At 39.8% G+C, this 13,865-nt stretch overlaps 1 protein-coding gene across 2 annotated transcripts in view; it reads right to left on the bottom strand.

Moving 5' to 3' along the window:
- The window catches only part of Tnrc6b (trinucleotide repeat containing 6b), a 229,774-nt gene that overhangs the window by 65,249 nt on the left and 150,660 nt on the right, over positions 1–13,865 (bottom strand). For both annotated transcript variants that reach the window (NM_144812.3, NM_177124.4), the window contains one exon: positions 11,432–11,453. In NM_144812.3, coding sequence (NP_659061.2) covers positions 11,432–11,453 — 22 coding nt within the window. The remainder of the gene's footprint in view (positions 1–11,431; positions 11,454–13,865) is intronic.

Below are 13,865 nucleotides of genomic sequence, written 5' to 3'. Positions count from 1 at the left end.
GGGAGGTGGCTCTTTCTAATGTGCGGGTCTGGGACATAGGCTGTCAGCTTTTGCAGCAGGTGTCTTTACTCTCTGAGCTACTTTATAGACAATCATCGTATTTCATTGAAGTCCTTTGGGAACTCTTTCTCAAGTTCCTGCCTAGGCACAAGAAGCACATGTTCTCACAACATACTGAATATAGTTAAAGTCTCTACTTACAGACCTCTCTCTCATTGGCCTTAAGCTCCTCGAGAACAGAAACTACCGTTCAATCTGCTCCCTTTAGAACACACACAGAACTGGCTCCCACAGAGGACTACAGGCCTAGAGAATCACAATATTCCACAGGACTTTGGTTGCTCTAGCCACTTGGACACAAAGGTTTGTCTGTGACTGTTTACATAACAAAAATATGAGGAATCGTTTAGCTTTTACTTATAAGATATCTGCCTTAGCTCTTTCATCGATATAAAATGTCAAATAGTACAGAAATGTGCACAGCTATCCTGAAATCACTACACCCTGGGGGACCTGCTGCTCCCCACCTCACCCTGCCTGCAGAGGTTCCTGCTCTCTACTTCCTGTCACCATCTTAGCAAAAGACTACCACCGTGTGTTTCTCTATTATAAACTCAGTACTTATGCTTGAACAATAATTTTGAATACTTTCATGAAAAAAAAAATCATCCATTCCTCCCAAGAAAATCTGCCCAGCACACTGAGACTGGCAATACTACAGGAATAATCTGAGGCCCGAATTCCTGCCAAACAACTCTGGTAGCAGTATTGCTTTGACTGCTGAAATGATGCTGGGCCAGCATGTTGCCATTTAACTGCCTCCTTTATGAGGAGAGAGATACATCATCAGAAAACAGGGGCCCAGACTAGCCACCACTGGCCACTACTGAATACTGTGAGTGACAGGAGAAAAGAATAGTTGGCTCAAGTAACTTCCAGGCAACTCATATGTCGTCTATTCTTAGCCAATCACAAGACAGTACTGGCCTCCCAGTAAAAGGGTGATGACTGTAATGTGATGACGAGCAGAATAAAGACTTAAACCAGTCATTGTCTAATATTAACATAGTACTGTCTGCAGAACACATAGCAGATGATGGACAAATAACTAGTAAATATTTGTTTCTGGAATATTCCACATGTCATTTACTAATTGTCTTTTCTCTTATGAGAATAAAGCTGGGTGGAATCTTCCTAGCTAGTTTGTGATGTTGCCCTTCTACAAATGAGTTAGGCACTCTATGTAAAGTTGGCCACATGCCTTAACACTCTTTCTTAAATAAGACGGTGACACCACAGTCTAATGAGAGTAAACTCTCTGACTAACTTTATAATACACACACCTGCTTCAACCCCAAACTCTGGTCGGTGCTGTACATTGTGCCAGAATCCTTGTACAACCCGTTGTGGCATTTTCTCCCAGTCATATCAAAGACAGGACGGATATGGCAAGGAGAACACAGCTCCACTACCTTTCTTCTGACACGGTGGTGGATCTAGATCAGGTGGATCAGGTGCTGAAAATTCTGGGGCTTTGTTAGAGAAGCTAACTGTGTTGGAGTGCCCGGCCAGAGGCTTCTTGGTTTTTTTCTTTATTATACTTCTCTATGAACTTTAAGCAAACAAGAAACAGCAAGATGGCTCACTAGATATAGGTGCTTTCAACCAAGCCTAAAATCCCTAAAAATGCTGGAATGAGAGAAATGACTATTGCCAAGTTGTCTTCTGACCACACATACACACATAATAAATAAATGTGAACATAAAACACCTTAAAGGCAAGCAAGACTCTTGACACCTACTGGAGATAAAGCAACTGTTAGGTAAGAGCAGACAATTTTAAAGTTCCAAATTCAAAGTTAAGACATAAGAATTGGAGCTGGTGAGATGGTTCAGTGGTTAAGAGCTCTGACTGTTCTTCCGAACGTCCTGAGTTCAAATCCCAGCAACCACATGGTGGCTCACAACCACCTGTAATGAGATCTGATGCCTTCCCTATTCTGGAGTGTCTAAAGACAGCTATAGTGTACTTACATATAATAATAAATAAATCTTTGGGGTGGAGCGAGTGGGGCCAAGTGAGGAGGGCCCAAGAAAGCAGAGGTCCCAACGATATGATGGCTCACAACCATCTGTACAGTGTACTCATATACATAAAATAAATAAATAAATAAATAAATATTTTTTCATTAAAAATTTTTTTTTAAAAAAAGGCATTCAGTGTCCATCCAGATGTGAGCTGTTACAGACTACAAGTCCCAGGTGTGCTGCCTTTTACGCCTCTCTTTTCAGTGTTAATGATTTGTAGGCTGAAGCATAAATACCTCTAAAAAGAGTTACTTTAGCCATCAAACTGTGTTTATTTGGTTCAAAAGCCTCAAGGCCTCAGTGTCTTGGCCAGAGAGAATCTATGTAGGTTTTAGGGAGTGGTGTGGCTGCCTGGCTTCTGACCCCTGTATTCAATCCCACCAAACCAACAACAACAAAACAAAAGAAAACAAACAAAACCAAAATCTATGCTTTAAAATAAACAGTCTCTGTCTCACAGGAAATGAAAACACTGTAAAATACGATGTGTCCTATTTTCTAATTTCTACTCAAGCACCTTTAAAAGCTACACTATTGACTCAGGCTTTCCCACTCCCACTCTGTTAACTTCCACCATACTTCTACACTCTCTTACTTTGCTTTTCAACTTCTAATTGTCCTCATTTCTGAAAGTGGAAGCAAGGTGCCAGTTTTGTTTTTTTGTTCTTCTTCAGGAAAAGTGTTCTTTAAGAAGTGTCTGAACTTGGCAAGCTTCTACATTTGTGCAGGAGACCAAACAACTGCACAGCACAGGACCATTACAAGCTACCAGGTCCTTCAGCTTGTTTTGTAAAATGACTTCAAATGTTTTTATTTTTGTAATTTTTTATTATTGTTTCTTGTTTGTAGAACATGATTTTAATATTTTCAACTGTTAATATTCAACAAACAATAATTAAGATATATTTCATTGCTATATCTCCCTTTTCATTTCTGATTTTATTAATTTGGGTACTGTCTCTGTGCTCTCTGGATAGTCTGGCTAAGGGTTTACCTTATCTTGTTGATTTTCTCAAAGAACCAGCTCCTGGTTTTGTTGATTCTTTATATAGTTCTTTTTGTTTCTATTTGGTTAATTTCACCCCTGACTTTGTTCCTAACCTCTACTCCTCTTGGGTGTATTTGCTTCTTTTTGTTATAGAGCTCTTAAAACAAAAAATTATTTAGTATATGTAAGTACACTGCAGCTGTCTTCAGACACACCAGAAGAGGGCATCAGATCTCATTACAGATGGTTGTGAGCCACCATGTGGTTGCTGGGATTTGAACTCAGGACCTCTGGAAGACTAGTCAGTGCTCTTAACCGCTGAGCCATCGTTCTAGCGCTTTCAGGTGTGCTGTCAAGCTGCTAGTATAAGCTCTCTTGTTTCTTTTCTTTTTCTTTTTGAACGCACTTAGAGATATGAGTTTTCCTTTTACCACTGCTTTCACTGTGTTCCATACGTTTGGTATGATGAGTCTTCATTTTCATTAAATTTTAAAAAGCCTTTAATTTCTCTCTTAATTTCTTCCTTTACCAAGTTATCATTGAGTAGAGAGAGCAATGTTCAGCTTCCATGTGTATGTGTGTTTTCTGTTGTTTTTGTTGGTATTTAAGACCAGCCTTAGTATGTGGTGATCTGATTGGGTGCATGGGATTAATTCCATGTTCTTGTATCTGTTGAGGCCTGTTTTATGACCAATTCTATGGCCAATTTTGGAGAAAGTACCATGATGTGCTGAGCAGAAGGTATATTCTTTTGCTTTTGGATGAAATGTTCTATAAATAACTGTTAGATCCATTTGGTTCATAACTTCTGTTAATTTCACTGTGTCTCTGTTTAGTTTCTGTTTCTATGATCTGTCCATTGCTGAGAGTTGGGTGTTGAAGTCTCCCACTATTATTGTGTGAGGGTGTGATGTGTGCTTTGAGCTTTAGAAAAGTTTCTTTTATGAATGTGGATGCCCTTGCATTTGGAGCATAGATGTTCAGATTTGAGAGTTCATCTTGGTAAATTTTTCCTTTGACCAGTATGAAATGTCCTTCCTTAACTTTTTTGATAACTTTTGGTTGAAAGTTGATTTTATTCAATATTAGAATGGCTACTCCAGCTTGTTTCTTAGAACAATTTGCTTGGAAAATTGTTCTTCAACCTTTTACTCTGAGGTAGTGTCTGTCTTTGTCACCGAGGTGCATTTCCTGTACGCAGCAAAATGCTTGGTCCTGTTTACATATTCAGTCTGTTAGTCTATGTCATTTTATTGGGGAATTGAGTCCATTGATATTAAAGAGATATTAAAGATAGTTAAGAGATATTAAAGAAAAGTGATTGTTACTTCCTGTTATTTTTGTTGTCAGAGGTGGAATTATGTTTGTGTGGCTATCTTCTTTTGGGTTTGTTGAAAGCAGATACTTTCTTGCTTTTTCTAGGGTGCAGTTTCCCTCCTTGTATTGGTGTTTTCTATCTATTATCCTTTGTAGGGCTAGATCTATGGAAAGATATTGTGTAAATTTGGTTTTGTCATAGAATATCTTGTTTGTTTTTTTTTTTTGTCTATGATAATTGAGAATTTTGCTGGACATAGTAGTCTGGGTTGGCATTTTGTTCTCTTAGGGTCTGTATGACTTCTGCCCAGGATCTTCTAGCTTTCATAGTCTCTGGTGAGAAGTCTGGTATAGTTCTGATAGGTCTGCTTTTATATGTTACTTGTTCTTTTTCACTTTTTCGCTTTTAATATTCTTTCTTTGTTTTGTGCATTTGGTGTTTTGATTATTATGTAACAGGAGGAATTTCTTTACTGGTCCATTCTATTTGGAGTTCTGTAGGCTTTTTGTATGTTCATGGGCATATCTTTATTTAGGTTAGGGAAGTTTTCATCTATAATTTTGTTGAAGATATTTACTGGCCGTTTAAGTTGGAAATTTTTGCTCTCTTCTATACCTATTATCCTTAGGTTTCCTCGTCTCATTGTGTCTTGAATTTCCTGGATGTTTTGGGTTAGGGGCCTTTTGCTTTTTGTATTTTGACTATTGTGTCAATGTTTTCTATGGTATCTTTTGCACCTAAGATTCTCTTTTCTATCTCTTGTATTCTGTTGGTAATGTTTGCATCTATGACTCCTAATCTCTTTCCTAGGTTTTCTTTTTTAAAAGATTTATTTATTTATTATAATTTATTTATTTATTATATGTAAGTACACTGTAGCTGTTTTCAGACACACCAGAAGAGGGCATCAGATTTCATTATGGATGGTTGTGAGCCAGCATGTGGTTGCTGGGATTTGAACTTAAGACCTTTAGAAGAGCAGTCAGTGCTCTTAACTGCTAAGCCATCTCTCCAGCCCCTTTCCTAGATTTTCTAACTCCAGGGTTGTCTCCCTTTGTGATTTCTTTATTGTTTTTATTACCACTTTGAGATCTTGGATGGTTTTGTTCATTTCCTTTGCCTGTTTGTGTTTTCCTGTAATTCTTTAAGGGATTTTTGTTGTTGTTGTTTCCTCTTTAAGGGCTTCTAGCTGTTTACCTGTGTTCTCCTGTAGCTCTTTAAGGGAGTCATTATGTCCTTCTTAAAGTCCTCTATCACCATCATGAGAAGTGATTTTAGATCCATATCTTGTTTTTCCAGTGTGATGGTGTATCCAGGACTTGCTTTGGTGGGAGAATTGGGTTCTGATGATGCCAAGTAACCTTGGTTTCTGTTGCTTACGTTCTTGTGCTTGCCTCCCGCCATCTGATATCTCTAGTGCTACCTGCCCTTGTTATATCTGACTGAAGCCTGTCCTTCCTGTGGTTCCAGTTCAGCTGTCTCTGTGATCCTGAGATCCTGGTGTGACCAAGCTCTTGGGATCCTGTTAGTCTGTGATCCTGGGCATGTTAGAGCACCTGGGAGTGGGGCCTCCTCTGGGTGTTGTGGGACTGGCTACGGAGCTCTCACTCAGGGTCTGCTCAGGGCACTGGCCCAGACTGGAAGGTTCCTTTATCTTAATGGGACCAAACACACACGCACACACCCTTTTCATCTACATATACTTGTAAGAGGGCTAGGGATATAGTTCTGTGGTGAGCAAGAGGCTCTAGATTCAATCCCCAGTACTAGAAAACCAAAACTAAAACTAAGCAAAACCAGTTAAAACCTTAGGAAATATACTATTTTAGGATGACAACTTAGAAATCTCAAAGACTGACCTATGCACAGGTGACTAGCCCATATTATGTGATTCTCAGTGCTGCCTACCACTGTCTCTACTTCTTCACCTTCTACTCACACACTGGCTTCTGCACTCACCATCTCCCTCCTGCAGTCACCAATGTCTTCACTGCCAGCCTAGAGGGCATCTGGCACTGGCCGTCATGCCTGCAGCCCCTGACTACTGGTTCTTCTGAGATTCACTCTGCCTAGCTCTTCAGTCTTCCCTCATTCCCTTTGGGGTCCTCCACACTGTGGAGCAAGGGTTAAACAGTGGATGTTTAGCACTCAATGGACATAAGGTTTCGGTTTCAACAAATCAACTGGGTACTAGGAGAGTGAAAGCAGCCATAGAAAGCGGCTGTGGTTCAAGACTTTACTTAAGGACAGTGAGCCAGCAATTTTATATTCTCAGACACTGTTCTTTAAAATACTAAAAAACAAAAACAAAAACAAAACAAGCAAACAAACAAACCTAAAGAATTCTTTTTGCTCTTTTTGCTTACAGGTAGCATAAAAATAAGCAGGTCAGATTTGGTGTGTAGGACATTAGCGGCTTCTGCTTTTTTTTTTTTTTTAAAGATTTATTATTTATTATATGTAAGTACACTGTAGCTGTCCTCAGACACACCAGAAGAGGGCATCAGATCTCATTACGGATGGTTGTGAGCCACCATGTGGTTTCTGGGATTTGAACTCTGGACCTTTGGAAGAGCAGTCGGGTGCTCTTACCCACTGAGCCATCTCACCAGCCCCACAGCTTCTGCTTTTAAACATCCTTTTAGTTACAACTCCAAAATAGCAGCTAATTTGGCCATTAGCTACTATGGATGTACATACCACACGCGAAACAGGGTTTTATTCTGAAGTTTTATTTAGACCAGTTTCCAACTCATAACCATCTTCCCAGCTGAGTCTCTCAAGTGCTGGGTGGGATAACAGGTACAAGTCACCACACCTGGCATTGAGTTTATGTCTACTTTTTAGAAAATTACACACTTAATCATTTAAAATTTAATCATTTGTGGGGCCTGCCTACTGCTAACATTGAGTTACTTGGGAACAAACTTCTTCAAAGGCTTTCACTATTGGTAATTGTTTGCCAAACCATTATCTCCACCTTGGGTCTCTTTTATCCTTTCCCTTCCCCTCAAACTTGTTCCCCAGCCCTAAGCTCCATTATCTCATAGCACAATGAAGGCATCACTCAGCTTGGTAGAGCTATTTAGGACATCTGTCCTCACCCACACTCACACGACTCCCCAGGACCCCAGAGCCGAACTCGCCTCCCTCCTCTTTATCAGCAGTTCTATCCAGGCTGTCCATTCTCCTTCCCTCCCACAGGAAAACTCTGTGCTCGTTTGTCTCCGTGCATGCTTTATGACAGCTCATACTCATTCATCTCACAGATACCAGCTTTCTCTACTGCCCTATTTATTTGTATGTGTATACAATATTGATGTGAGAGAGATCATATAGGCATGTACATGCCACAAAGCGAGTAGACGTCAGAGGACAACCTCTGAGTTTGCTTTCTCCTTCCATCATAAACCTAGGGATCAAACCTAGACCCTCAAGCTTGAATGGCGGGAACTTTCACCACTGATTCATCTCACTGGCCCTGGTTCCATTTCCAACCAAATGTCCCCACCTATTAGAACACACAAACTCCTCTAGTGTAGGGGCCCTGCAGGTAGGCTAAATTATCTGAGCCACTGTCATCCACTCACTATGTATGTTTCTTGGAATAAGCTCAGAAGCTAGTGTAGTAAAATGACTTACAATCCCAGACATGCTGATGGGAAATGCTTTCCTTCCAATGTGAGCCAATGAAGTATGGGGCAAGGCTATGATTTAATGCTTTGAACCATAGTATCTAAAAACTGATCCACTGAGCTGCAAGTTTTCCCACTTCTTTGACTCAGAGTTGGTATTTTTGGGGTCAAAGTAAGCCTCACTGAAAACAAAAACAAAGTGGGTATTTCCTGTGGACATGTTCAATTCTAGCTACCAGAGCCCCATCTGAGGATCCCCAGTTAGGAAGACATGAAAGCTACACAACCCATGTATTTAAACCTGTCTGAAATGATAAATTCCTTGGCTGACATGACCCAATCCGTGCGTGGTCCCCTTCCATACTGATGTCTATTACAGACCTGTAATTCTCACCCTGGATACTTTCTAGCAACTAAAGGTCACATTAGTATTTAGTCATTTCATTGCATACTGATAGCTTTCATTAAGCCAACCATTATCCTATAGCACTCGTCAACAAGGCTAAACTGCAATGGCCAAATTCTGCTATTATGTAGTTTGTGTAATTGGGGCTTTTTAACGTTAGCTTAACTCCCCCCCCCCCCCCCCCCGTTAAGTTTCATCATGCTATTGCATGATTCTGGAAACCATTTTTGCTTCTGCCTAATATCCATAAAAGAGAATCTAAACTTTTGCCTAAGTCCCTATTCTTCCTTTTAACTGAGTAGTAGGCACCGTGCATGCTCATAGAACTTCCAGTTGAAACCCTTACCCCCATCTCCATCCTACTTTCCTCTCTGGAATTCTGACCTGCACTGGCTGGTTTTGTGTCAACTTGACACAAGCTGGAGAAGATGGAACCTCAGTGAGGAAATGGCTCCATGAGATCCAGCTGTAAGGCATTTCCTCAATTAGTGATCATTGGGAGAGGGCCCAGCCTATTGTGGGTGGGGCCATCCCTGGGCTGGTGGTCCTGGGTTGTATCAGGTAGGCTAAGCAAGCTATGAGGAGCAAGCCAGTAAGCAGCACCCCTTCATGGCCTCTACATCAGCTCTTGACTCTAGGTTCCTGCCCTGTGTGAGTGATGAATATGGACGTGTAAGCTGAATAAAGTCTTTCCTCGTCAACTTGCTTTTTGGTTATGGCGTTTTGTTACAGCGATAAAAATCCTAACTAAGATATCACCATACTGTTTGTAATGGTGGAAGATAAAGGAAGAACATATAACCAATCTACTGCTTTTCTGAAATACAGAAAAATCTTACTTCAGTCCTTGTATAACCCAAGACTTGGCACCAACACAGTCTTTTCTTTTTTCTCTGCTGGGGAAAGAGTAGATTCATAGTTAAGGGGAGATCTCTTAAGGAAGATAACTATTGCTGGGGAGAGGACATGACCAGAAATGTCAGTTCAGGGAAAAGAATGAGGAGGAGAATGCCCAATAGACAAAGATTTGACCAAGAAAAAAAATAAACCTCAAGGCTGGTGAGTATAACACACCTCAAATTATAAATATGTATATGCTTTTTCTTCTTTTAAATTCCTGTCTTCTCCTTGGAGACCTGAGCTACATACACCCTCAGCTCCTTTAGGATTATCTGACTTGATTTTCTGATGGAGGGAGTAGGAAGAGTAAGGAGACAGGGAAGTGAATTTCATCTACAATGGACATGAAAATGACCAAAGTAGAAAGCAGTGCACAGAAAGGAAAGCTTGATTTCTCTTTCTTTCCTTCCTTCCTTCTTCTCTCTCTCTCTCTCTCTCTCTCTCTCTCTCTCTCTCTCTCTCTCTCTCTCTCTCACAGACTTTGGTATAAGATAGACTAATTTGTTTGAGAACAGATGTGGAATTTATTTTATTTGAGAAAGAATGTCTAATGAACTTTGTTTTCTGATGGAAACACCACTGGTCATGACTTAAGTAGCCAGGCTTAGGACCCCAAATTCTACCATGGTCTCCATGTTGTACCAACACAGAGCCTGCCTTGTCAAGAAAACACCAATTTTCCCACCCAAGAGTCCTTTAATAGGCCAGTAGCACATGCCCGTAACTCCAGTCCGCAGGCAGCAGAGACAGGATGATCACTGTAAGGTCAACACCAAGAGGTTCAGATTAGCTATAGCTAGATACTGAAATTCTGTTTGTCTCTATCTTTCTCTGGTATGTGTACTCATACATGTGTCCACACGCGCATACACACAAACTCCTGTAAATATTTAGTTCCAAGTCCATTTGCATAGTCTATTTCTAAATAGGCTTAGAAAAGAATGAATTTGCTGGGACTTTCCTAAAAGAAAGCCTACTTGTGGGTTGTGAACTGGCTGAACTGGACAAGAGAAGAACACTCTCCTCCAAACCAATTAAGATAATTATAACAACAATTTCTCAGTTTAAAATCACTACAAAGTCCCGGGGCACAATCTTCTTTGAAATACCTTTGAGTAGAAATACAATAATACACTAATGTGTAATCATCTAACAATTTATTTTCGTAATTTTATTTCCTAAGAAAGCTATCAGAGATGAAACATCTATGAAGACTGCCTGCCTTTACTGATCCTTCGATCTATCACCGAATGACATGCTTTGGCCTGTTGTCAAACTGACCAAATCAAAACCAAACTCATCATTAGAAGGACCCGAATCAAGTCCAAGGCTCTATTATTCTTATCTGATTTTTTTTTCTTTTTAAATACAGGGCAAAGGTTTTCATGTCATGTGTCCTCTCGTCAAGGTCTGGCAGCAGCCTGGGCTTGTGCACTCTGACAACTCTGTATATTATTCTAATATATACCTAATTGAGAACCACATATTAAGGTGCTCAATATAAGTATTATCTAAAGGAATTCTATCTCCCACTCTTAAGGCCTGTTAACTCAAAGTGACCATTATCAAATAAACTACATAACAAAACCAGGAAAGCAGAAAGAACCACAGAACAGACTAACTATTACACTGAGAAAGACCTAAGGGTCACTTGCTTCTCTTGGTAACACTCCAGTTTTTCAAGCAGAGTTAACTTATTCAAAATCTGGCATCTTTTAAAAACGAACACTCCAGGCTGTAGAGTGTGAACATTCTAGATGTGACATTCCATTTTCAGACAAAATGCATAATGTATCCCATGGACCAAGACTGGGAAGTGCTCTTGTAATTTCCATCTGAAACTAGTTGATAATTTGTTACTGTTCTACTAATCAAAATCATGATTCACACACTTTTAAAACAAAGTATTTAATCTTTTGTTTCCTAAAAATGTAAGGCCAACTAGAAACACAGTTCCAAGTGCTTTTAGTCTGTCATTCCTGCTCTGCAGTGACTGCAGACAACCCACCGTGATTACTGCACACCCACTCTCCTGAGTGGACACAGGCTGAGTCAGCAGCACTGTGAAGTCTACACACAGAGAAGGGAAATCTTACCTTTGGTTTTTTGTTCCGTGACCTGCAAAAGAAATAACAGACATAAATAAATAAAATTTGCTTTTTAGTTCAGTACTGTATTGTACAATCATTTTAATTTTACTAACTCAGGCAATCTAAGTTGTCAGTATACGCAGGCTTAGTTGAAATCCCAAAACAGCTGGGAGTCAATTCAGACATCCTTCTTGAGCTGTTCAGCCATACTCACACACCTAGGATTTGGAGGAAATCTAAATTAAAACAACAACAGCCACCACCATTCCACTCCCTAAATGATATAGACCCTGTATTGGAAATGTTGTTAGCCATTTTGATTGCTCTAATTTTAGAAAGTCAAATAGATGTGGCCAGAAACTCAATTCACCATAAATACAAAAACCCCTCCTGAGTATGAACTCAAGTACTTCTGAGAGCAAACCTAAAAAGCCTGAGGGACTCATCATGAATTTCAGTTGCAAACAGAGATCTCAAACCAAGCCCGTGTGACTCAGTTACTCACTTACTCGGTAGAGACAGTCATCTCTCCTAACAGGGTTTTGTTTGGTTAAGGGTAAATCAGATAGCAATCCCAAAGTTCAACTGAAATCTGCTGTCATCATCAAAATGTATGCCATAAAGCAGAGTGGTTAGACTGAACTGGGCAAAATTTGAACAAAATTTTATGAATGCTTTATTAAAGAAAGTACTTCTTTATGTCATAACTAAGATTTTATGAAAACCTCTTAACATGATGGGTGGCTAAATATAGTAATGAACTTGAGGGTAGGGGGTTGAAAATCTTTTGAAGCCAGATGGAAATTGCTTCTGATATTTCTATAGGGTGGGGGGGCAACAAAACTGAGATACTCAGCAAATACTCCTTATAATACAAAACCACAAAAGAAAAACATCTCGAAGCAGGTAAGCCAGACTCCTAGCTGTGGATGGGATACAGCATTAAGACTATGAAACTCTGACCCACTTTTCCAAGCTGTCAGCCTGCTAAAGTACATTTACACTGATTATCTAACTATGTAAGAAGAGTTGTTAAAAATGAACTCCAAGCCCTCAATGCCCAGGGACCACAGAGAAAGAGGGACAGAAAGACTGTAACAGCTAGGAGTCATGAGGATCAAAACAGTTCTGAAACCGACAGCCAATGCACTCATCATTTCACAGCAGCTAGAAAAGACCTGAACAAAATCAACCCAGTTAGCAATTCAGCTTGAAGGACGGAGGCGCCTTGGGACCCTACCCTGAGCCCAGGACCTACTAACAGTTCAGAGTCAGAGTGGCTTTCTTTAAGGGTGAGGCCCATGGTAGGTCTGTAATGGGCATAGTAGGAGATGGCCATACACCCTTGACAACATGAGCAGCACAAATTACCATCAGAGGATATAAAAGAATGGGAAAGACAGGCTACTGGGGCTGGGGCTGGAGGAGTGAATATAAATCAAAGTATGTAGTGCATGTTTTGTATGAAATTCTCAAAAGCACTAAAAATAAATTCAACAAAAATATGGTGAGAGATAAGCTCATAAAAGTAACTTTTTTATTTGGCATATTTTATATACTTTCAATATATTACCCAAAATGTAATTAAATACATAGTTAAATAATTTAAAAATGAACGCCACAAACTTCTTTAAAAGACATTATGTGGCTAGTAATCATTCGGGATTACTATTATCCATGAAAATATGGTCATCTTTGGAGGGTATGCCCTGTAGCTGGTCAGTACTCAAAACAGATTTGAGCACACTTAGACTCTGAATCTAACCTAAACCATCTATTTTTAGGATTCCCTAGAGTGTTTCTTACGTTTTTGCATTAAAGGACAGGCTAACCGTACTACACCGAAATCTGTGGAAGTGTCTTAAAATGAACCCACTCCCCACTACTAATTGCTACAGAGCTCAATTCTAGTGAAACACCCTTGTGCATTTTTCTATAATCCCCAATTATCCAAGAATGAATGGGTTTGATCCACATAACAATTCCTGAAGGCAATTTAGGTTTTATTACATTGTAACTATTTCTTGAAATGCCACTTTGAAGATTAGTTGTATAGAAGTTAATTCCTTCCCCACTTGTAAGCAACAAATCTAAATCATGTTCAATATGTCTTATAATGTGGGTGCTGTCACCACAGCCGATTCTCAGATGGTAAAAAGCTGGACAGCGAGAGCCTATGTCCTGCCAACACTGCACAATGCTCCTTTTGCAGTGTCAGCCTAATGAATGAATGGAGTCCTTCTTTACATCTCTCTGGTGAATGGGAATTTAACATGGTTTACTCAGGGATGGTTCTGGAAAGAGCAAACTGCCATGGAACACAGTGGAAAGGGGCTCATGTTTAATTTCTGTGGGGGAGAAATTTAATTTTAGCCCTAAATGAAAGTCAATGTTTTAATAAAATGACACTGGTATCATTCATGCTTGTTCTATATCCAGT

The sequence above is a fragment of the Mus musculus genome, chromosome 15, assembly GCF_000001635.26.
Source record: "Mus musculus strain C57BL/6J chromosome 15, GRCm38.p6 C57BL/6J".
In the NCBI taxonomy this organism is placed as follows: domain Eukaryota; kingdom Metazoa; phylum Chordata; class Mammalia; order Rodentia; family Muridae; genus Mus; species Mus musculus.
The sequence above is the reverse complement of the archived record's forward strand: the minus strand, read 5'-3'. Positions and strand labels throughout refer to the sequence as shown.